Genomic DNA, 25,755 nt, shown 5'->3' on the forward strand with positions numbered 1-25,755 from the left:
GAGGAAACATGGAATCCTGTGCATTGTAGAAAACACCTAGCTCTCGCTACGTTGCCACAGATTCTCCCTCCGTTCTGCAACACTTGTAGCATTGTGAAAACCTTCTCCTCCCCTTCACAAGCTAACATTTGCAAAATCTGACAACTAAAAGTCACCGAAACAAACTTGAATCATCTAATAATTTGAGTTTAAGCAACGTAAATAACGCACCAAAGTGGGATTAAAAACAGAAAATGTTGGAAGCACTCAGCAGGTCAGGCAGCATCTGTGGAGAGAGAAACACATGGGTCGGGTCGTTGACCTCTCGTCAGAACTGGGAGAACTTCTCTGATGCTGCCTGGTCTGGCCTATGTGTGACTCCAGGCCCACACCAACGCAGTTAACTCTTAATGCCCTCAGGGGCTACTAGGGGTGGGCAATAAACGCGGGCTTATACCAGCCTCACCCACATCATGACAAAAAAAAAGGAATTTTAAGCGACGATTGTAGGGACTTGGCATTGGAGAAAGGAGAGAAGGGAGCGGAACTTTTGAAGGTGGAAATATATTGTTTCAGAAGAAGCTCTGTCTCATTAATCACAAGGCTGGAAGTCCATTTGGATCAAAATAAAAGATTTACAACAACTATATTTAATAATTTTTAAATGCGCTTTTAAAACGCAAGTTAAATTTGGAATCCTTTTGAATTATAGCCCAGATAAACTAAGAAAGGAAACCTGTTTGTTTCCTTGAAGCGGAAAGCTATTGTTTCCACTTGTGACCACCTAGTTCCAGCCACCTCCCTGAAGAAAAATTAATCTAGCAATTCTGGAATCTTCTATTCTGTTTCGCTTTTAATTAGATTATTGTCGTCCTGTTTTGCAAGCTGTCAGATCCATGTTTACTTTTCAGTACAAGAGCAAAAGAAAAATGACTGGAATTATTAAAATAATAAACACACCAACTAACAACATCAAAACTATTTAAGGAGACTTACTTGGATTAGAAGCAATTATTCAAGGGCTGACAGCCAATCTTGACTGTAACCACTTGCTTTAATTTGAAATGTGATGTGTCGCCCAGCCTTGGCACTGTGCCAGTACCTGGGTGCTCCATGCTCCACAGACGCAAGCCACCCGAGTCAAACTCATACATGTTTCATGTCTCCTGCAGCTGTGGAGCGATCTGCTCTGTGTGTGTTGCAGCTATAAACTCATACTAGTGTTCAAATCCCTCCATGGCCTCGTCCCTCCCCATCTCTTTAATCTCCTCCAGTCCCACAACCCTCCGAGATATCTGCGCTCCTCCAATTCTGGCCTCTTGAGCATCCCATATTTTAATCGCTCCACCATTGGTGGCCGAGCCTTCAGTTGCCAAGGCCCTAAGCTCTGGAATTCCCTCCCTAAACCTCTCCACCTCTCTTTCCTCCTTTAAGCTGCTCCTTAAAACCTACCTCTTTGACTAAGTTTTTTGCATCTACCCTAATATCTCATTATGTGGCTCAGTGTCAAATTTTGTTTGATAACACTCCTGTGAAGCCTCTTGGGGTATTTTACTAAGTTAAAGGCGCTATATAAATACAAGTTGTTGATGGAAAACTGACAGCCTACAGAACCCTAAAGAGAGAAATTTGAGTAAGTTCTCGCTATGTTTTTGGCATTATTAGTGTTCATTATTTTCGCAAAATCTTTAAGTATTTAGACTTGTTCAGACATAAAGGGCCCAAGTTTCCACATGATTCGCGCCTGATTTTTAGGAGCAACTGGTGGAGAACGGACTATTTTAGAAATCGCAATTCTCCACATTTTTTTTTCTGCAGTTCTCGTCAGGTAGAACAGTTCTAGTTTAGAACAGAATTTTTTCTTCAAAAGGCCACTGACGCCTGATTTGAAAGTTTCCACAGTGAAAATGTACTCCAAACTAAAGTAGAATGGAGCCAGTGAAGATTTTTGTAGAACTGAAAAAACCTGTTCCACACATTAAAAAATCAGGCGCAGGTTACAAATTAGGCGTCCAGAACGAGGTGGGGGGAAGGGAACTCATTAAATTCGACAATAAATCCTTATTTATACTTCTACAAATATTATACAAATAAATCCAACCTGAATAAACATTTATAAGCCAAGAAAAGATTAAATAAACCATCTTCCTACCTGTGTGAAAGTGCTTCAGCCAGGGAGAATTCTGCAGCCGTTCGTGCCGCTGAGCGGGAGGGGGAGAGAGAGAGAGAGAGAGAGAGAGGGGGGAGGGAGGGAGAGAGGGGGAGGGAGGGAGGGAGAGAGGGGGAGGGAGGGAGGGGGAGAGGGGGAGGGAGGGAGGGAGAGAGGGGGAGGGAGGGAGGGAGAGAGGGGGAGGGAGGGAGGGAGAGGGGGGGAGGGAGGGAGAGGAGCCCCAGTGAGGCCATTGGGCCAGGGCTAGGGGCTGCGTGCTTCGGGCCCCTCCCACACAGTTCGGCGCCTGGAGCTACTGCACTTGCGTGCCGACTGTAGCGCGCATGTGCAGAGGTCCCGGCACTGTTTTCAGCGCCGGGAGCTGGCTCCGCCCCCCCACAGCTCGTGCTGGCTGCGCCAAGAGCCAGAGGACCTGTAAGTAGGTGCAGAATACCGAGGATTTTTTTAGGCGCCGTTTTAGGCGCGAAAAACGGGCGCCCAGCTCGGAGGGGCACCCGTTTTTTTTCTTGTGGAAACTTGGGCCCAAGGTGTGACATTACTGTGCATTAATAAATCAGGTAAATAAAAAGGGCTTTCAAACCCATTTTATAACTTTCATTCTTTTCAGACACCAGATTCTAAGGGCTCAATTTTCCCATTATCTGTGCCGTTTTTTTGGCGTGCGCCACTTTTTTTCGCCTAAATTAAATTATCCAAGCTTCCCCAAAGATTGTGCGCCAGCGTTACGATTTTTTTAGGTTTGTTTTTTCTTTGCGTCATTTATGCAAGTTTGGCCAACTTACATTTCTCCTAGGACGGCGTATATGACCACTCTCAAAAAACCTTCTGGGCACTGAAGAAAAACCAACGCACATTAAAAAGTCAGCACAGAAAGACGCCATTGTTTTGGAGGGAGTCAAGAACACATTAAATATGCATCATGAAGCTTCATTTTTTTCAAACATAAAACACAGAAAATGGAAGTCTAATGCAATTCTTTAATTTTGGATTTTTTTCAAAGTGCCAAGCCACCACCGAACGTCTCCAAACCGGGCTTGAGGGTCGGAGCGTCGGCCGGCAGAATCGGTCCCTCACCTGGACACAGAGGCTCAGGGCTCGGCTTGAAAAGAAGCCCGGGGGAGGGGGTGGGATGGTGTGGAAGCCGAACTGAAGGGATGAGAACTCTCACACTATGCTGCAGCATCAAAAGAAACCCAGGCGGGGGGGTGGGGGGGGGGGGAGGGCGGTTGGGTGTTTGCCGAGCCCGTGTCCGGGCGAGGGAGTTATTCTGCCGGGTGCGGTCCATGCTAGGGTGTCGACCTTGGGGAGAGAGAGAACAAAGAAGCTTGAACTCCTTGTCCTGCTGTTTTGAGCTTCTTGCAAAGCTGCAATTTAATTATGGGGCAATATTGACAATCCCATACCTCGTGCAAGTCTTCTGCATGATGGTGCTGCAGAGGAGATGATTGATTCGACATCATCGCATGAGAAACCTCAGAGCACATAGGATGCTGGGCAGGAGGCCTTACCCACGTCGGGTATATCAAGACAAACATTCATACCTGCACCTGAGTGATGCAGACTGTGTGAGAAGGCTGTGTTTCCGCAAAAAAGTTGTAACCGAGATCTGTGAGTTAGTAAAAGCAGACCTGCAACCTAGAAGCGTCAGGGGGACTGCTTTGTTAGTTGAAGTGAAGGTTACAGCTGCACTTTCATTCTATGCATCTGGATCATTCCAGGCCACAACTGGGGATGTGTGCGCCATTTCTCAACATGCAACATATATCTGCATTTGGCAGGTGACTGCTGCAATATATGCCCGGAGGAATGACTACATAAACTTTCCCATGACTGCCCAGTCAATGCACGAAAGGGCTGTGGGCTTCTCCAGTATTGTTGGCTTCCCAAAGGTACAGGGCTGCATTGATTGTACCCACATTGCCTTGCGAGCACCTTTGGAGGATTCCGAGATGTACAGGAACAGAAAAGGCTTCCACTCCGTTAATGTGCAGCTCGTGTGTGACGACATGCATCGCATCATGACAGTTGATGCGAGATACCCTGGGAGCACCCATGATGCGTTTATCCTACACGAGAGCACTATATCTGCCATGTTTCAGCAGCAGCCAGAAGGGCAGTGCTGGCTACTGGGAGACAAAGGGTACAGCCTCGCCACCTGGCTCATGACGCCCCTACGCGTAACCCGGACGGAAGCTGACCGGGAATACAACATGTCGCACATTGCGATGCGCAGCATAATAGAGAGGACCATTGGCATCTTGAAACAGCATTTCTGATGCCTGGACCATTTCTGAGGCTATTTGCAATACTCCCCTGAGATTGTCGGTCAGTTCACTGTTGTGTGCTGCATGCTGCACAACTTAGCCATCATGAGGCAGCAGCTGCTGGTAGTAGAAGACCCACCTGAGGTGAGAGTGGCTGATGATGAGGAGGAAGATGCAGGTGACGAGGAGGAGGACGAGGAAGCCATGCAAATACCTGAACTCGGAGCACGACGGCGGAGGAGGGCGGGCCGTCGTGCCCCCTTTAACAATTGCTCGAGCCTTGTGCCAGCAGCTCATTTGTGAATGCTTGGCTGCCTGAAGGCTGAGCGGCAACTATTCCAAATGGACCATGTTTACTGTTTGGACCTGTTCCGTAATGTTGTGTTGTGTTAATGGAACAAATAATGGAAATGATTCTCCTTTACTTCAAAAAGTTATGTTAATAATGGAACAAATAATGGAAATGATTCAGTTATAATTTAAAATATATTTTTTTATTCAAAAGTTTAACAAACACTTGTTTGTACTTAACTTAACTTTAATAAAAATATTCTTGTATCAAACTCTAAGATCACTTACAAACTTTAAGATCACTTACGAACTCTAAGGTCACTTAAAAACTTTAAGATCACTTAAACACTTTAAGATCACTTAAAAACTTTTAAACTTGTAAATTTACATAACTTACAAAAAACTTTTAATTTGAGAACAGTAACAACAACAACAACAACAACAACAAAGAAAGGCTGCACCCATCTCTCCTCCACCTTATTCTAAGACCGCCCACTGCGCTTGGCCTTGTTGACTCCACCCCTGCCCGCAGGCGGTGGCGCAGCGTTTCTCGGGTTGATACCAAGATTACTCTTTCGAACATCTCGGGTAATGCGCACTTCTTGATGGGAGGGAGGTGGGGCGGGGGGCAGGCTGTAACGTGGAAGGCCCAGCTTGGGCCTCTTCAGAGGCTGGTCTGGGGATTGGAGTGGGAGTGGCAGTTGATTCTGCCAATGCACGTGGGGTCTGCGCGTGTTCCCTTATTGCAGCAGCTACTTCTGACATTCCCTCCCTCATGTGCCCTGACAGTGTATCAGCTACCTCCAACATTTCCCCTCTCATGTTCACCAACAGTGTGTCAGCTACCTGCGACATTCCCTCCCTAATGTGCACTGACAGTGTTCCAATTTCTCGTGAGAGTGTTGTTACTTCTCCCGACCGTCCCGATACCTCATCGCCCACCCCACTGATGGTGACCAGGAGTGATTGTGTAAAGTCAATGCTCTCCGCACTCACTGCTATCATCTGAACCACATCTGTTACACCCTGCACCTCAGGAGACAGCTGTCGAGCTCTCCTTCCCCTCCTCACCCTGGGTGTGGCTCGCTGCATCCCACTGGGACCCGCAGCCTCGGATGGTGGGGCGCTGGGCGTGCCTTGCTGCACCCCACTGGGACCGGCAGCCTCGGACGGTGTGGCCCTGGGTCTGCCTCGCTGCATCCCACTGGAATCCCCAGCCTCGGACTGTGAGAAACCATGGAATGTCCCAACACTCATACCACTCAGCAAAGGGCCTGGCATCTCAATGGGTGGCACCTGCAGATTGAGTACAACAGTGGGGGCTTCATCCATCACCTCCCCCTCCCCTCCCCCTCATCCCCATGCTCTTGGTCTGGAAGGTGGGAGTGGAAGATGTTGTCCTCTTCAGGCTTGTCTGCTTCTGAATCTTCTGCATCAGCCTGCGCCTTGTCAGGGTTGGCTTCAAGTTCTGCAAAATATAACAGACAATACAATAGAACAGACAAATGGTTACCAGCAGAGGAGGGGGCAGGGTTGGTGGCATGACTAGGCTCACACAGTGCAGTCAGCAGGCTCATTTGAAGGACCACGATGAACGATAGCACATTGCATCAACTGAAGTGTAGCTGATGGAGACATCCCCATGAACCGAAGCATGGCTAGCCCACGCAGTACTTAACATTTAGCAAAGCCAGAATGTGGAATTTGCAGGACTTACCCTTTCCCTCGAGTGTGGGCCCAGCTTGTGCAGTAATGGTTGTTTTTCTCAGGCAGGACCCATCAAAGCAGTGACCCTTTCTTCTAAGGGTGGTAATGGATGCAGATTTGCCGGGGCTCCTCCTGTTCGAGTTCTTTCCCTTTTGTTGTGTGCCGCCTTCCTCTGCAAAGATGAAAATATAACTTTTTAGAGAGGGTGTCTTTCTGCTGGGTGGAACATATACAGATGGTCACATTCAGAATTGCAATTCCAGTGAATAATTGAAAATATTACTTACGCTAACTACTTGACCAAGGTCCTGCCACTTCTTTTTGCACTGGCCTCCAGACCTCGGGGTGGTCACCATTGCAGAGTAATCTTCTGCAAGTTGGTTCCAGCGTTTCTTCATTTCTTTTGGCGAAACTTTTATGTGACCTCTGCTGGTGTCCCACTCGTGCCATCTGGTCTCAATTATAGTAACTAGTGCCTCCACTTCATCCTGTAAGAAATTCTTGGCCCTTGAGCCGCGTTGTATCTTGTATTGCAGCTCCAATTTTTCCAATGAGAATTAAAGTTCTCACACACAACTGGCTCTTTAAAAATGGCCGAATGCAGACCGGGAGCTATACTGGGCATGCGCCCCCATAGCAGTCACATCAAAAACGTCCTTTTTTCCCCCCGTGCATGTGCATTGTTTTTTCAGCGCAGAAATTAGGCTCCACCCCTCGAAGCTACAGAACCGGCTGTGCAGAGCCAATTTCAAAAAATAGAACGGGGAAACTTGCTAGTTATTTTTTTTGGAGTAGTCGGGGCCAAAATAAATGGGCGTAACTCTTGCAATACGCCAAAAAACTGCTTTGGGGAAAATTGAACCCTTAGTGTGGCTGTTGAAATTCTGAATGTGGTTCCTTCCAGTGCATTCCCTTTACAATTCACCCATTACAATCCTCACAATCACACACTAATCATTTCTAGGGTCACCAACTCTGGTTGGACATATTCCCAGAGGTTTCATCACATGACCTCCCTCCTCCAACCACCCCGCCATTGGTCATCTGTCATGTCCAACCTCACAGTGCACCACCTTCCCACGGCAACTGGAATACAAACAGACTCTTCATTACATAATTGGAAGATTCCTGACTTGTCGGTCAAACAGCCTAATTTTACCACCTCAAATATTTTTCAAACTAATGAACGAAAGTGTTCAAAGAAAGTGAAAAAAAGAACCTCACAATTTAAAAAAAATTCCCGTGGCATTTTCTCTTGGGTTTGCTTACGGTGGTGTCCTGGGAGATTAATGCTTAATCCCTGGAGACTCCAGTGCAATCCTGCAGGGTTGGCGATCTTAATCACTTCCATGTTTCCACAGGAATTCGTACTACAGGAATTGTGAGGGTTAATCGGAATTTTCTTCATTTTTAGACACACCCACAAGTATTGCACGTGCCACAGTCACACCGCTGAACTTTTTGTCCTTTTTATTAACCAAAGTCATGATTGGATAAGCTTAGGTTGGCTCAGCCAATGAAATTTCAGCAGGACCACACTCATCCACCATTTTTATGTGGAGGCGAGGTCATTAAAATCTACAAAATAAAGTCATAAAGCTGCAATCTTTTTTCTTCTTTGAACAAAAGGTGGAAATATAACCCAGAGCTGCGATGTACGTACACAGCTGGCATCTGTTACAAGGTCGGACCACATCAAACCGTCCCGAAAGATAGACGTAGCACCAGCCATTGGCTAAAGAGGCCCAAGCTTTAAGAGGTGCTGTCAGACCACCTACACCGAGTACCTTGTACCGTTCTAGTTACCTTATTTTTAAACTTGAGAAAACTTGGCGAAGGGCCAAGATGCAAGACCTCACCAAGGCTGAAAAGGATAGGAGAGAAGATGAGATAAATGAAAGACTGAGGAAGGTTGCCAAGTTTGGGTTATGAAAGCCTTTAAGTTGCAGGAAGATTATTCAATCCTGTAACTCGCACTTCAGGCTCACGGGTTCGATCCCTATTTTCGGTCGGTGGTTTATTGTTCTTTCAATGACTGAGTTCTCTTGTGCGTCCTCTATTAACTATTTGTGTGGCATCTAATTAAAAAGATATGTGGATGGATAAAGAAGGCAGGACATGTGGTAGGGAAGGCTGAATGACCAAAAATGTTCGATCAATTACCTAATGTGTACCAACTCTGTGGTAGCACTCTCGCCTCTGAGTCAGAAGGTCGTGGGTTCAAGTCCCACTCCAGAGACTTGAGCACACAATCTAAGCTGATATCTCAGTGCAGTACTGAGGGAGTGTTGCACTGTCGGAGGTGCCGTCTGTTGGATGAGACGTTAAACCGAGGCCCTGTTTGCTCTCTCAGGTGGATGTAAAAGATTCCATGGCACTATTTTGAAGAAGAGCAGGGGAGTTATTCCCGGTGTCCTGGGTCAACTCCAACACTCCCTCAGTACTGCACCGAAGATTTCCTCGGCTTGTTATTTGTTGCAAAATTATAAACATGTCTTGTGGCCTTGCTACAAAATCTGAAGAGAGGATATCGAGGATCAAAGTGTTTCCTGGGATAGAATGTGCGTAACTACTGGATGTCCTGGGATAGAATGTGTCCGACTACTAATGCTTCTTCAATGCAAGATTTAGATGCCAAGACCTGTTATCCCACTTTCTTTCCATTATCTTCTGAAAGCACTGACTCATGCTGGGCTATCATTACACACGGGCAATCTGCTTTATCCTCGACCCTGCTCAGTTATCAAGTTATCATGTCTCAATCACCTATTTAACCTCAGCTATGTAATACGTCCCTGACTGCTCACATTTCTTGACGTTTTCATGGTCCCTGTAGCTTAATAATCTCTACCTTTGCATGGTATTTTTTTCTTATGCTTATTTCAGTTAATCTTGTTACGTATTTTTATATTTTAAATGACCTCATCCCATCCTTATGTCAAGCAAACAAACTCTACTTGGCTCAGAGGTAACACTCTGGATTCTGAATCAGAAGGTGGTGGGTTCAAGCCCCAATCCAGAGACTTGAGCACATAATCTAGGCTGACACTCTCAGTGCAGGACTGAGGGAGTGCTGCACTGTTGGAGAGGCTGTTCTTTGGATAAGGTGTTAAACCGAGGCCCTGTCTACCCTCACTAGTGGATATGAAAGATACCTGTGGTACTATTGGAAGGAGAGCAGAGTAGCTGTCCTGGCCAACATTTCTCCCTCAACCAACATCATAAAAAGCAGATGATCTGATCATTCATATCATTGCTATTTGTGGGATCTTGCTGTGCTCAAATTGGCTGTTATGTCACAACAGTGCTGACATTTTTTTTAAGTATTTAATTGACTGTTAAACACCTTGGGACATCCTGAGGTTGTGAGAGAGGCGATATAAATACAAGTTTTTAATTTACTTATATGGCATCTCAGTGGTTTGGTTCATAGACTCTTAAACATGGGGATGGGTTTCTGTGTGTAGTAAAGTGGCTGGTCAAAAGAATCCCAATCCCTTGATGTGGTACTACACTCTACATAAAATACTACAGACAGTGGGTTAGATTCTCCACTCACTGATTAGGAAGCTGTGAGATTGTAGGGGATTTGCTTATCGTAACGCACTGATTCCGCTTGATGTAAAATCATTGAAAATTTGATAAAATCCAAAATCATAGCTTGTGGCAATGAAAGAGTTAAACTATTGTGGGTTACTTCAGATCGGACTTAAAAGCGACGGGCCTCTCGTTATTACAGTTTCTCAATCTAATTTTAAACAGAAAGTAGCATTTGTTTCACAAAATATAAAATGTAAAAATTAGATGGGGAAAAAACCCACAAGACCGTGAGTCGAATTGGAGCTGCTTGCTCATTCCACATTATTCATCGTGCCTTGGGATGACCGCAGTTTTGTTCAAAGGCTGTAGCTGAGCTGATATTAGGCAGACCGGAGTGTGGTATCTTTATGACACATTCCAGCTGTAGATCACTGAAGACACTCCCAACCACGGACAGTAAATTCTCTAGAGGTGTTTACAGCCATTTAGAAGCCCCAAAATCCAGCGTGGCAGAATGGCTATTCATCCCCTATTCGCGCCCATGCTGCAGAGGTTGAGAGCGAAATAAATTTAGGATGCGGTGAAAACCGATAGGCTCGGCTGTGATGAGGTGAAGCCGTTTCAGCTTCTCACTAAATGTATGCTGTGCAGTGTCATTTGAGTGCAAAAATTGCCTGAATTAGGGAAGTGGTGCAAAGGCTGTAGAGAAGGACAGCTATACCCAATCTTAAATATTAAAATCTTATTAATATTAGGGGACAGCCGATGGGATTTAGCCCCATTGGTATAACTTGGTCCAGGCTTCCCAACTTCACTGTCCGCAGGTAGTGGTTTGGAATTGTTGCCAGTGCATTGACAACACGACAGGAGCTTGTGATGTTAGCAACAACCCCGTTCACGCATTCATATCAAAGCCGTTCCGCCTTTAGGGTGAAGGTGTCACCCTGCTACTGTACTTTAAATTGCTTAAAGCCTTCACTAAAGTATGGGAGGAAGCGATTTCAAAAAGGAGTGTATTTGTTACAAATATCGCTAACGCTAAGAATCCTCTCCTGCACATGCCCCCACCACCCAACCTGGTCTGCTGAATTTTGCTTCGAACAGCTCAAGCGATGGAAGACAGCAGAGCTGAGAAGTTAGTGTGGAGTTGGAAACCCGCCTCTGAACGACGTGCTTATATTTCCTGGATACCACCTGTGAAATTCCAAGCACCTGAGATGAAAGCAGTTATTTTGATCGCGGACTAGATGTCTTTTTTTTAAAAAGATGAAGAAATGAGAGAGTGCACTAGTTATTCAAGGCACTCCCTAAAAACAAGCTGAATGCACAACGTGCAGCTGCATAACTAATGGACTGTTCACCGATTTACACTGTGTGGTGAAGAGGGCTGAGTTTTTGCATTTGAACTTAATTTACTCAAAGGCATGCAAGAGGATTACTGTATATTTCTACGTTTAGTTGATAAAATGTAGGCTTCCTTTCAGTGCTGCCCACATTGCAAATAAGTCATCCAAAACTCTACTGTCCGCTCACCCATCACCCCCTGTGCTCGCTGGCCTACATTGGCTCCCGGTTAAGCAACGCCTCAATTCTAAAATTTTCATCCTTGTTTTCAAATCCCTCCATGGCCTCATCCTCTTCCTATCTCTGTAATCTCCTCCACACCTACATTGCTCCGAAATTTCTGTGGTCCTCCAATTTTGGCCTCTTGTGCAGCCCTGATTTTAATCGCTTCACCATTGGTGGCAGTGCCTTCAGCTGCTGAGATCCTGAGCTCTGGAATTCTTTCCCTAAACCTTTCTGCCTCTCTACCTCCTTTAAAACACATCTTAAAACATACCTCTTTGACCAAGCTTTTGGTCATCTGCCCTAGTATCTCCTTATTTGTTTGATAATACTCCTGTGAAGCACCTTGGGATGTTTTTACTACATTAAAGGCGCTATATAAATGCAAGTTGTTGTTGCTATTATTACCCAGCATTGGAAATGTCGTGTTGTCTTAAAGGGGCTGTGCGGTTTGGACAGACATCTCTTCAAAAGGTCAAACTAAGATTATCCAACATGGAAGGAGAAAATTAAGGAAAGACAGAAGTGGGAAAGTGAAAGGGAGATAGGGGAAGCGATTAAAGGGGAGAGGGAAAGGGGGAATGAGGAGAGAGGAATGCGGGGTGAAGGAAAGAGAGGCAGAAGGGAGGCAAAGGGGAACGAGGGAGGGAAAGGTGGAAAAGTGAAGGGAAGAGGTAAAGGGGAAGGAAAGGTGAAGAGAGGAGGGGAAGGAAAGGTGAAGAGAGGAGGGGAAGTGAAGGGAAACAGAATGAAAAGTGGAAGGAGGGAGAAGAGGGAAAGTGAAGGAGAGAGGAAAGGGAGGCAGGGAAAAGGAAGAGTCTAGGAGTGGCATTTTGGGCAAAATGGAGAGGAGGCAAAAGTGGGTCTTTGGTGAGGATAGGCTGGGAGTAGTACTTTGGGAGGAGGTGGGTGGGAGTGGTATTTTGGAAGGGGGCAGGAAGGAAGGGGGAGACGGGAGTGGTATTTTGGAAGGGTGGGAGGTGGGAGTGGTATTTTAGGAGGGGGAGGTGGGAGTGGTATTTTGGGAGGGGGAAGTGGGAGTGGGTCTTTGGGAGGGGGCAGGTGGGAAAGGGGGGTTGTGAGTGGTGCTTTGGGAGGGGGAGGTGGGAGTGGCATTTTGGGAGGGAGAAGTGGAAGTGGGTCTTTGGGAGGGGGGAAGGTGGGAGTGGCATTTTTGGAGGGGGGAGTTGGGAGTGGTATTTTGGGAAGGGAGGAGGTGGGAGTGGGTCTTTGGGAGGGGATGAAGCGGGAAAGAGGGGTTGTGAATGGTGCTTTGGGAGGTGGGGGGAGATGGGGGTGATATTGTGGGGGGGGGGTGGGAGTGGTATTTTGGGAGGGGGAGGTGGGAGTGGTAGTTGGGAGGCGATGAAGTGGGGCAGCGTTTTTGGAGGAGAGATGCTGGACTTTGTGCTTTGGCAATGGGGGAAAAGGAAAGTGTGAATCATAACAAACGGAAGGGGAGAAAGAGTGCCCATTCACACTGAGAGAGGTTGGAGGGTGGAAAGAGTGCTGTCTGAATGGAAGGTGGAAGGATATGTGTTTCTAATGGGTTAGAGAGGGAGGAGAGTGTCAGCTTGAATTGAAAGGGAGAGAGGGTTGCCAGCAGGAACTGGGGGAGGGTTGTGCGAGGAGTGAACAGGCTTGGGAATTAGACAGGGGAGGACATAGTACCACTGTGAACTGGGAGGCTGTTTGAACATGGGAGAGTGATTTTAGACGTTACTTTTTTTGTGGAAGTAATGACCTCATTGCTCTGTTTATAATCCAAATGTCACTTTTTTTTTTAATCGATTAAAAGTTTATCGAGTTGTTATGATATGAAGTGCACTTTCTGAAAGGGTGGTGGAAGCCGATTCAATCGTAGCTTTCAAAAGGAAATCAGATATACACTTGAAGAGGAAAGATTGTCAGGGCGATGGGGCAAGAACAGGACTGTGGGACTAATTGGATCGCTCTTACAAAGAGCCGGCACAGGCACAATGGGTCGATTGGTCGCCTTCTGTGCTCTATGGTGTTATAAAATAGAAATAAAGAATAAAAGTGTGTAAAATAAACCTCAAGTAACCACTTTTAACTTAAAAAAATAAACTTTCCTAGGGCGGCAATCCAATCCAGGGGTAATCGACTTGGAAGGAATTTGCACAATTCTAAATTTGCTGGCTTTAGCCCTGACTGGATTGATCCCACAATCAGTAGGCAGGGCTTAAATCCCCTATTTGCTGTAAGCCGTTTTATTTTTCAAAAATGACACTTGTAGCTTTGCAAGACACTTTTTCAAAGCGAGGCCGACTTCTTCAAATTATAATGGTAACCATCGCAACGCAACAATCTGAATGAGAATTAAAGCCCCAGTTCCCTGTGAATCTATTTTTCTCATAGCTAAAGGATCCTAGCTGTCGGAAGGAATATTTCCATGAGGCATCTGTTGGGAAGTTATTTTGAGTTTTAGCATTTTGAGTAATGTGCATCACCTACCTTCGTTCTCTACTCCCTCTTGGCGTCTGGCTCTGAGACGGTCATTTACTCGATCTTAAAATTCTAATCCTTGTTTTCAAATCCCTCTAAGGCCTCTCCCTATCTCTGTAACCTCCTCCAGCCCTATAACCCTCAGAGATAATTGCACTCCTCCAATTCTGCCCTCTTGATCATTCCTGATTATAATCGCTCAACCATCGTTGGTCGTGCCTTCAGTTGCCTAGGCCCAAGCTCTGAAAGTCCCCGCCTAAACCTCTCCGCCTCCTTATCTCTCTTTCCTCCTTTAAGACACTGCTTAAAACATACCTCCTTAATCCAAGCTTTTGGTCACCTGCCCTAATATCTAGTTACACGGCTCGGTGTCACATTTAGTTTGATAATGCTCCTGTGAAGCGCCTTGGGACGTTTTACTATGTTAAAGGCGCTAAATAAATGCAAGTTGATGTTGTTGTTGGAGCGGAGAGTGGGACATGACGATGTGTGGGCACAAATTGTGACCTCCTGATATTCAGCTTTGGCTGCGTAAGTTGACATATTGTCATCACATAGCGAACTCGGAGCTTTTATTTACAGAGCAGTCTTCCTCATTTAATTGTGTAATTTCTATGGGAAACTATGGTTTAAACTGATGCCTCACCCACATGTTACGTTAATGTCCTGGAGTCTCCAGGGATTAAAAAAATAATCTTCAGGACACTGCTATGAGAAACGCAGGTGAAAAAGCATTGGGGTATTTAAAAAAAGTATATCTTTTCTTTCATTGTCTTTGAACATTTAATTTGATTACATAGGATTTAGAGCACAGAACCAGACCATTTGGCCCAACTGATCCATGCTCCACACGAGCCTCCTGCTCATCTCCTATTTAATCTCACTTTATTAGCACAACCTTCTATTCCTTTCTCCCTCAGGCATTTATCTAGCTTTCCCCTTAAAAAGAAAGACTTGCATTTATATAGCACCTTTCTCTGCTATATTGACTCTGGATCAGTTCCTATGGAGTGGAGGATAGCCAATGGAACCCCACTTTTTAAAAAAGGAGGGAGAGAGAAAACAGGGAATTATAGACCGGTCAGCCTGACATCGGTAGTGGGTAAAATGATGGAATCAATTATTAAGGATGTCATAGCAGCGCATTTGGAAAGAGGTGACATGATAGGTCCAAGTCAGCATGGATTTGTGAAAGGGAAATCATGCTTGACAAATCTTCTGGAATTTTTTGAGGATGTTTCCAGTAGAGTGGACAAGGGAGAACCAGTTGATGTGGTATATTTGGACTTTCAGAAGGCTTTCGACAAGGTCCCACACAAGAGATTAACGTGCAAAGTTAAAGCACATGGGATTGGGGGTAGTGTGCTGACATGGATTGAGAACTTGTTGTCAGACAGGAAGCAAAGAGTAGGAGTAAATGGGGACTTTTCAGAATGGCAGGCAGTGACTAGTGGGGTACCGCAAGGTTCTGTGCTGGGGCCCCAGCTGTTTACACTGTACATTAATGATTTAGACGAGGGGATTACATGTAGTATTTCCAAATTTGAGGATGACACTAAGTTGGGTGGCAGTGTGAGCTGCGAGAAGGATGCTATGAGGCTGCAGACGACTTGGATAAGTTAGGTGAGTGGGCAAATGCATGGTAGATGAAGTATAATGTGGATAAATGTGAAGTTATCCACTTTGGTGGTAAAAACAGAGAGACAGACTATTATCTGAATGGTGACAGATTAGGAAAAGGGGAGGTGCAACGAGGCCTGGGTGTCATGGTACATCAGTCATTGAAGGTTGGCATGCAGGTACAGCAGGCGGTTAAGAAAGCAAATGGCATGTTGGCCTTCATAGCGAGGGGATTTGAGTACAGGGGCAGGGAGGTGTTGCTACAGTTGTACAGGGCCTTGGTGAGGCCACACCTGGAGTATTGTGTACAGTTTTGGTCTCCTAACCTGAGGAAGGACATTCTTGCTATTGAGGAAGTACAGCGAAGGTTCACCGGACTGATTCCCGGGATGGCGGGACTGGCCTATCAAGAAAGACTGGATCAACTGGGCTTTCATTCACTGGAGTTCAGAAGAATGAGAGGGGGCCTCATAGGAACATTTAAAATTCTGACGGGGTTAGACAGGTTAGATGCAGGAAGAATGTTCCCAATGTTGGGGAAGTCCAGAACCAGGGGACACAGTCTAAGGATAAGGGGTATGCCATTTAGGACCAAGATGAGGAGAAACTTCTTCACCCAGAGAGTGGTGAACCTGTGGAATTCTCTACCACAGAAAGTTGTTGAGGCCAATTCACTAAATATATTCAAAAAGGAGTTAGATGAAGTCCTTACTACTAGGGGGATCAAGGGGTATGGCGAGAAAGCAGGAATGGGGTACTGAAGTTGCATGTTCAGCCATGAACCCGTTGAATGGCGGTGCAGGCTAGAAGGGCCGAATGGCCTACTCCTGCACCTATTTTCTATGTTTCTATGTTTCTATGTTTCACAACCACCGGATGTCCCAAAGTGCTTTACAGCCAATGAAGTACTTTTGGGGTGTAGTCACTGTTGTAATTTGGGAAACACGGCAGCCAATTTGTGCACAGTAAGCTCCCACATACAGCAATGTGATAATGAGCAGATAATCTGTTATTATGTTGATTGAGGGATAAATAATGTCCCAGGACACTGGGGATAACTCCCCCGCTCTTCTTCAAGATACTGCCATGGGATCTTTTACGTCCACCTGAGAGAGCAGACGGGGCCTCGGTTTGACGTCTCATCTGAAAGATGGCAACTCCAACAGTGCAGCACTCACTCAGCACTGCACTGGAGGGTCAGCCTAGATTTATGTACTCACAACGTTCTGACTTAGAGGCGACAGTGCGACCCACTGAGCCACAGCTGACACTTAAAGGCATATATGCTATTCACCTCAACCACTCTGAGTAAAAAAGTTTCTCTGAATTCCTTATGGGATTTATTAGTGACTATCTTATATTTATGGCCCCGAGTTCTGATCTCACCCACAAGTGGAAATAACTGCTCTATGTCTACCCAAACAAATCCTTTCAGAATTAAAAAAAAAACCCTATTAGGTCAGCCCTCAGCCTTCTCTTTTCCAGAGAAAAGGGACCCTGTCTGTTTAGTTTAAAATATTGGAGATAGGGGTTGAAAAAAGGCTGTTTGACCATGAGGGGCAGTTGGAGGAGGAAGGTCATCTGATAAAACCTCCACGAATACGTCTGTAATGTATGCACCGGTGAGGATGCTAACCGGTTTGTAGAGCTGTTGAGTTGTGAGTGGCTTAGCCAGTCATGTTATGTTCACAAGATTCAATAAAACCCCAGCCAGTTGGGTTCAGGGGATCCACAATGAGGCAGGTGGTTGTGAGCCTGGTGGATGAACTGGTAATGTGTAGTGTGATTGTTAAACCGTTGCTAATAAACCAACTAGTTCCTAATAGCAATGTGTTGCTATGGATGCTTAAGCAAAGAACCCATGAAGCAAATACATTACAACGTACAATTGGAGTTGTAACCGTGATGGTGGGTGTAGAAGCTGCTTCCTCACAAAAGTGAAGAGCGCTACCAAACAATGCTCTCGAGACAGCGCATGAGGAGCATTGTGAAAGGCACGGCCCCTCCGAAGCAGTGTGCCAGCAGGGAGAGGGATCGATCGATTGTGTGCGGGAGGTGGTGGTTGATAGTGACTGGAGGTTCAACACCTTCCCGGGCACCTTGGCTGCCTGGACAGTGGGCACGGTCCCTGGCATTTCCCCCCTGGTGAGCTGGCACCACTGATGAGGGATTGGAATAAGCGTGGGCAATGGGAGCCCTGTGCAGAGAGAACTCAAAGATAAAGAGGATTACATTTAAAAAAAGAGAAATTCATTTGATGACAGCATAAAATATTCACAGTCACACCCTGCTAAACTCGAGCATCAGTCAGAAGAAACAAACTACTATTCTACAACGAGCCACTTGCAATGACCTAAGCTCTTCATGAATATTAATATATTATAATGATGCACAACAGCAGGATCGAGCACACCACTTTTAACACCTTTTTGCCCCCTGGCGCTCCATATGTAGCTTCGTAAATGCTCTGAAGAAACTCTGATCAGCATTTTTATTTTTTTTAGCGAAATCAAAAAGAGGTTCAACTGTAGGCTTACCATTCCCCTTATACTTCGCAAGGCAAGTGAGCAGCTTTGTAACCGCAACTTCGTTAGGCTGCGAGCTGAGAGCACCGTTACACGCTGCTGCTCTCAAACTCCAAACAAACATTGCTAAACACTTCCTCCTGCTCCAAACACATAGAATTTTAAATGAAATAAAGTGACAGACTTACCAAGAAAACTCAAAAAAAGCAACAGCCTCATCTTCTTCTCTTCAGATCTCACTGATGGGAGTTTTTTTTTGTCTCAAATTGAAATCTCAGGGTATACGCTATAATCTGGAACTGTCCATTCAAGTTAAATCTTCACTCGGAGTTATCTTTTTGAGAGTTGCGAGTTTGTTTGCTGACCAATCCGGCTTTTGTTTTCTCTCTCTCTCTTGTGGGTTGTGTGTGTGTGTGTGTAAAAGTTCCACCGTTTAATGTCTGCTCCACTGATGCTCACAGACCCCAGCAACTGAAATGACAAAAGCGCCAGCCCCGCTGAAACAGACCAGCAAGCGAGAGGAAATCCCAGACGTGTCACTACCCTTAAAGGGACAGGCACCGCCAATCACTGGCACTGTACTCAAAGACCAGACACATTTCTACCGAGATATTTTGAAATAATAACGCGGAATGATGTCATTATCAAATATGTTATTTGCTTTTGAATTCAACGATTGATTTTGAAAGAAAGAATAAAAACGGAAAATTCTGGAAATCTCAGCAGGTCAGGCAGAGATTGCGGAGGGAGAGAGTGCGAGTGGAGAGAGTGCGAGAGGAAACAGAATTAACGTTTCGGGTCGATGACCCTTCGTCAGAACTGGAGAGTGTTCAAAAAGAACGTATTCTTAACCAGCACTGAAAGGGGGAGGGGAAGAAAGAACAAAAGGGAAGGTCTGTGATAAGTTGGAAGATAGGAGAGATTAGAAAGACAAAAGGGATGATGGGCCAAATTCAATTGGTAATGCCAGGAGTTAGAAAAACATTAGTCAAGATAGGGGTGTAAATGTGGGCTAATGACCAGCTGCCATTAGAGACGAGGAGAAAAAAAGAAAAGAAACAGGCTCTGAGGGTGGGGGGGTGGGGGGAGGGAAGGGAGCCAAAGATTGGCAGCAGTTACGCTCTGAAATGTTTGAACTCGATGTTGAGTCCAGAAGGCTGTAAAGATGAGCTCATGTTGAGCTTCGTTGGAACAGTGTAGGAGACCGAGGTCAGAGTGGGAATGGAGTGGAGAATTAAAGTGAAGGCGACTGGAAGCTCAGGGTCACACTTGTGGACTGAATGGAAGAAAGAAAGACTTGCATTTATATAGTGCCTTTCACAACCACTGGACGTCCCAAAGCACTTTACAGCCAATGAAGTACTTTCCTGAAGTGTAGTCACTGTTGTAATGTGGGAAACACAGCAGCCAATTTGCACTCAGCAAGCTCCCACAAACAGCAATGTGATAATGACCAGATAATGTTTTTGTTATGATGATTGTGGGATAACTATTGGCCAGGACACAGGGGGATAACTCCCTGTTCTTCTTCGAAATAGCACCATTGGATCTTTTACATCCACCTGAGAAACATAAAAACATAGAAAATAAGTGCAGGAGTAGGCCAGTTGACCCTTCAAGCCTGCACCACCATTCAATATGACCATGGCTGACCATGCAACTTCACTACCCCGTTCCTACTTTCTCTCCATACCCCTGATCCCTTTAGCCATAAGGGCCATATCTAACTCCCTTTTGAATATATCTAATGAACTGGCCTCAACAACTTTCTGTGGTAGAGAATTCCACAGGTTCACAATTCTCTGAGTGAAGAAGTTTCTCCTCATCTCGGTCCTAAATGGCTTAACCCTTATCCTTAGACTGTGACCCCTGATTCTGGACTTCCCCAACATCGGGAACATTCTTCTAACCTGTCCAATCCCAATTTTATATGTTTCTATGAGATTCCCTCTCATTCTTCTAAATTCCAGTGAATATAAGCCTAGTCGATCCAGTCTTTCTTCATATGTCAGTCCAGCCATCCCGGGAATCAGTCTGGTGAACCTTCGCTGCGCTCCCTCAATAGCAAGAATGTCCTTCCTCAGATTAGGAGACCAAAATTGTACACAATATTCAAGGTATGGCCTCACCAAGGCCCTGTACAACTGCAGTAAGACCTCCCTGCTCCTATACTCAATTCCTCTCGCTATGAAGGCCAACATGCCATTTGCCTTCTTCACCGCCTGCTGTACCTGCCTGCCAACTTTCAATGACTGATGTACCATGACACCCAGGTCTCGTTGCACCTCTCCTTTTCCTAATCTGTCACCATTCAGATAATATTCTGCCTTCCTGTTTTACCACAAAGTGGATAACCTCACATTTATCTACATTATACTGCATCTGTCATGCATTTGCCCACTCACCTAACCTGTCCAAGTCACCCTGCAGCCTCTTAGCATCCTCCTCACAGCTCACACTACCACCCAGCTTAGTGTCATCTGCAAACTTAGAGATATTACATTCAATTTCTTCCTCTAAATCATTAATGTATATTGTAAATAGCTGGGGTCCCAGCATGTATTCTAGTCACTGCCTGCCATTCTGAAAAGGACCCGTTTATTCCTACTCTTTGCTTCCTGTCTGCCAACCTGAGAGAACAGACGGGGCTTCGGTTTAATGACTCATCCAAAAGATGGCACCCCCAACAGTGCAGCTCTCCCTCAGCACTGCACTGGAGTGCCAACCTAGATTTTTGTGCTCAAGTCCCTGGAGTGGGACTTGAACCCACAACTTTCTGACTCAGAGGCAAAGGTGCTACCCACTGAGCCACTAGCTGACAGCTTATAATATAAATATAGAAGTTAATTATTAATAAGTGAGAACTCAAAGTGAAATTGTCCTTTTTCTGTCTTCTACATTCATGAAGGTGATAATTTAATTTAGGTAACAGCTTTACATCAATCTAGATACTCTTCACATTCAATCACACAAAAGGTGGGGGATATTTGCGTGGCTCCAGCGAGTGTTCAATGTTACACAGCGCGGACACAGTATTAACCTGTCACCATTGCAATAACACACATTTTAAAACATTCTGCTAAGTGTAGTATTTTTGCCAGTGGGTGAGGCTATCTGGCAGGTTGAGACAGCTAGTGCCAAACTCTCAACCACACATCTGCCATCAAACACTTAACTCGCTCTGTCAGTCCACAGACCGTATTTCTTGTTCTTTTCAGTTCAAGCTGTGGTCCAGAGCTCATGGTTCCCCACGGTGTCAGCCATTACTCAATGGGGAGCACTTTTGCCTGTGAGTCAGAAGGTTGTGGGTCCCACTCCTGACAAAAGTCTAGGCTGACATTCCAGAGCTGTACTGAGGGAGCGCTGCACCATCAGAAGTGCTACTTTTGGAGGAGACATTAAGCTGCTTTCTCAGGTGAATGTAAAAAGTTCCATGGCACTATTTTGAAGAAGAACAGGGGAGTTATCCCCCTTGTCCTGGCCAATATTGATCTTTCAAACAACGACACTAAAACAATTATCTGGTCATTATCACATTTGTGGGAGCTTGCTGCCTTGTTTGTTACCTTACAACAGTGACTACACTTCAAAAGTACTTCATTGGCTATAAAGCGCATTGGGATGTCCTGAGGTTGCGAAAATACATGCAAGTCTGTCTTTGTTCCAGTTTAGTTTTATGCAAATATCCTTTGCCACCTTAGTTTAACTTAAATTGAGAAAGTGGGATCACTAGACATCTGATAGAAATATGGGGATTTGCCATTTTCTAAATAACAATAAACATTTTTTCCTTTTTACAGACAAGAAATGAGACAGCTTTTATGACATGGATTTTGAACTGAACTATCCTGATGAATTTTACGCGACTAAGAGATTTAAATTGTGTATTACACCGGGGAGTGTGGATCAGGAATAATGGCTAGGATTTCACTGTCAGCTGCAAACGAATGGCATTGGCCATTCATTACACTTACATTTGCCCACAGACATTCTATGGGGTTTTGCACTGGAACTTGCGGTTATGAGAAAGCTAAAATGGCACGGCGCCCTCTACAGGGGATCTGGGACCTGTGTGAACAGGGCAAGCAACTCACTAATCCTTAACCAATCAGATTGAAGAATCCTTGCTGAGGCAGGCAGCGTCTAAACCAGGAAGTGCAAGTTAGAATATGTAGAATTCAATGTCAAATCATGTACAGAAAGTGAATTAAAGAGAGTGAAAGAAAGATGGGATTAAGAGAGATATAGATAGATAAAAGAGTTAGAAAGAAAAAGCAAAAAATGTAATTTTTAAATGTTTTAAAATCTCCACCAATAATTAAAATCTGAAAGAATGAGACTCCACACTTGTAAAAGTTAATTTTCAATGCCAGAGAGGTTGTTTGGCAGTAATTATGACTTAGCACAAATTTAATTTACAATTGAATAGACAAGCCCTAACTTTTTTGGTGTGTTTAGTGGGTATCTAGTGGGTAAGTACCAAATATTTTTGCCCTTCCATGTGTTTGAATGCCGGGTCTTTTGGCGGGGTACCAGTGTCGCAAAGCATCTGGAGGAGAAGGGCAACTTCCTGATTTCCGTGTTTAACTTCGCATGTGGGGATGCTGGAAGTTGCTGTCTGATTTACTGTTTAATAACAGTGAGCGCTGACAGCTTTATTTCAGAGGAAGAGGGCAAAGTACCAGAGGTGCAAGGGAACCTAAAAATAAGTCAAAGGGAGGAACGTATTGTATATATTACAAGTAAAAAAAAAAGATAATGGAGAAAATAACGAGACTTAAGATAGACAAATCTCTAGGACCTGATGGTTTCCACCCCAGAGTGTTCAAAGAAATAGATGAGGAAATTGCAGATACATTAGTCACAATATTTCAGAGCCCTCTAGATTCAGGAATTGTGGCTTTGGATTGGAAAATTGCGAATGTTACTCCATTACTTAAGAAGCGAGGGAAGGACAGAGAAACCAGGCAACTGCAGACCTGTCAGCTTAACATCAGTTGTGGGGAAGTTCCTGAATCTATCATCAGGGACAGAGTGGCTGAGCACTTGGACAAGTATGATCTGATCAAATAGAGCCAGCATGGATTTCTGATCAATCTAGTTGAATTTTTTGAGGAAGCCACTAACATAATGGACTGGAGACTGTCAATGGCTGTTGTCTATACGAACTTCCAGAAAGCATTTGATAAGGTTCTATACAAGAGATTATGAGCAAAAATGAGAGGAAGTAAAATCTTCCTCATTAACCTGTGGACAGGACTCGGGAAACACTGACTATCAGTCTTAAACACCAACTTTTGGAAAATAGGAATCATATTGATTGAGAATGACCACAGCCTGTGGAATCATGCAAGGAGTAAGCATTATCAGAAATTAGCAAACAAAAAAAATGCTATTGTCTGATTCAAACTACCAGGGGTGGTAGGGTTGAAGATACAAGGGGGAAGTCTGATAGATTTTCATCATACAATAAAAATAAATCTTGCATTTATATAGCACCTTTCATGACCACCGGACATCCCAAAGCAAATACTTTTTGAAGTGTAGTCACTGATGTTATTTTGGAAACGCGGCAGACAATCTGCGCTTTACATCTAATGAAAGCTTGACGCATAAATGTTGGCCAGGATACTGGGGAGAACTCCCCTCCTCTTCTTCAAATTAGAGCCATGGGACCTTTTATGTCCACCTGAGAGGGCAGACATGCGCCTCGGTTTAAAGTCTCATCCAAAGGTTGACACCTCCAACAGTGCAGCACTACCCCGGTACGGCACTGGAGTGTCAGTCTGGATTATGTGCTCAAGTCTCATGGAGTGAGATGCACAACCTTCTGACTCAGAGCCAGGAGTGCTACCCACTGATCCACAGCAGAACTATAGATTAGAAAATCAGAATTAAAACAGATTTCTGAGTTTAACTCAATACTGTTACTCTGAGCATAGGAAGAGCCAGCTTCATAAATGAAGTTCCCAGTAAAATAAGCCCTTTCTCGAATGCAACATCCAAGCCAATGTTTGTTAGGCTATTAAGGGTTATGGAACCAAGGCGGGTAGATGGAGTTGAGATACAGATCGGCTGTGATCTAATTGAAGGGCTGAACAAGCTGGATGGGCTGAATTGCTTCCTCCTGTTCCTATGTTTGTAAGGACAGAGCTCTCTGATCGACACTGAGGATACAGCCTGTGGTGCCTTCGCTGACTGTGGAAGTGTAGGAGAGATTAACGGACACAATACAAATTACATTGTCTGTGCAAGAGTGTGGCTGACTCCTTCAAAAAAATTAACAAATCAAAAGCTGAGACCAAAGGGGGCACCTGGTTTGTTTAGTTCGGACAACTGCTGGTTTCTCTGTATGCTCCATTTCACTTGGTCCCTGAAAAACTCAATTTCCACACAGAGGCGAAACTGCGAGGAGACGCTCCCTGCCACCTAAAGCAGGGTTGAGCCTAGGTCGAGCCCACATTCTTCGTGCACAAGCGCCTGGCACCCCGCGCACACACCCATAAAACCTTTGGCCATTCTTCTCCAACGGCTCCCTTACAACCTTCGCTTACAAGTGATTGGAACCCATCAAACTCCACGCTCGTGCACAGAAGCACTTTGAAAGCGTCCTGGGGTGGTTCGGCTCAAGATGCATGAGAGCTTTCCTCAGCAAATGCTGATGTGCAGAAACTCTGACCGTCAAGGTGAACTGCTCACAGCGACATATAGTCAACTGGTTGTTAAAGAAAGAACCTTGTATTTATATAGCACCTTTCATCATCTCTAGCTATCTAAAAGTGCTTTGCAGCCAATGAAGTCCGTTTGAAGTGTAGGCAAGTGTTGCAGCCAATTTGCACGCAGCACAGTCCCACAAACAACAATGTGATTACTGACCAGATAATCTGGTGGTGCAGCGGTTGGTTGAGGGCTAAATGTTAGATAAGACAATGGCTGTTCTTTTTTGAATAGTGCTACTTCTGACAGCCTGTTCTTATAGCACTGTTGCTGGGTTTTACAGTACAGTTTGTGGCACAGCTGTTGGATCTTATAGTAGTTTTATAGCATTGATATTGGGTTTCATGGCCAACCTTTATGGCCTTGATGTGTTTTATACAGTAGTCTTATGGCATTGCAGTTGGGTTTTAATAGTAGTTTTATTGCATTCCTGTTTGGACTTTAATAGAATTTTATAGTATCGATGGTTTATTTTATATTCCACTGTGGTTAGATTTTTTAATTCAGTTCTATGACATATTGCACATTCCATTCTTTACATCTGGGCCCGCACTCCTTTCCGTTGTAGTATCTATATCACCTGGAATAATCTTCAAACAAAGTGACCCCAGGGTAGGCAAAATCTTTGAAAGAATATTAAAGTCGATTCACCATCAATTCTGTTACACTTCTGCAAATATAAAAGCGCCAAAATACATGCAGGCTTGTGTAGTCAGGCTGTAAGACTACTTATTTCCACCTCCGTAACATCACCCGTCTCCGCCCCTACCTCAGCTCACCTGATGCTGAAGCCCTCATCCATGCCTTTGTTACCTCTAGACTTGACTATTCCAATGCACACCTGGCTGGCCTCCGACATCCTACCCTATGTATACTTGAGGTCATCCAAAACTCGGCTGCCCGTGTCCTA

The 25,755-nt window shown here is 44.9% G+C and overlaps 1 protein-coding gene across 2 annotated transcripts in view; it reads right to left on the reverse strand.

Moving 5' to 3' along the window:
* Nucleotides 1-18,588, reverse strand: part of podxl (podocalyxin-like) — a 171,172-nt gene extending 152,584 nt beyond the window's left edge. For both annotated transcript variants that reach the window (XM_070897187.1, XM_070897186.1), the window contains exon 1: nucleotides 18,317-18,588. In XM_070897187.1, the coding sequence (XP_070753288.1) occupies nucleotides 18,317-18,347 (31 nt within the window). In that variant the 5' untranslated portion in view covers nucleotides 18,348-18,588. The remainder of the gene's footprint in view (nucleotides 1-18,316) is intronic.
* Nucleotides 18,589-25,755: the final 7,167 nt, after the last annotated feature.

Source organism: Pristiophorus japonicus, chromosome 13 (assembly GCF_044704955.1).
Source record: "Pristiophorus japonicus isolate sPriJap1 chromosome 13, sPriJap1.hap1, whole genome shotgun sequence".
NCBI classification, from domain to species: domain Eukaryota; kingdom Metazoa; phylum Chordata; class Chondrichthyes; family Pristiophoridae; genus Pristiophorus; species Pristiophorus japonicus.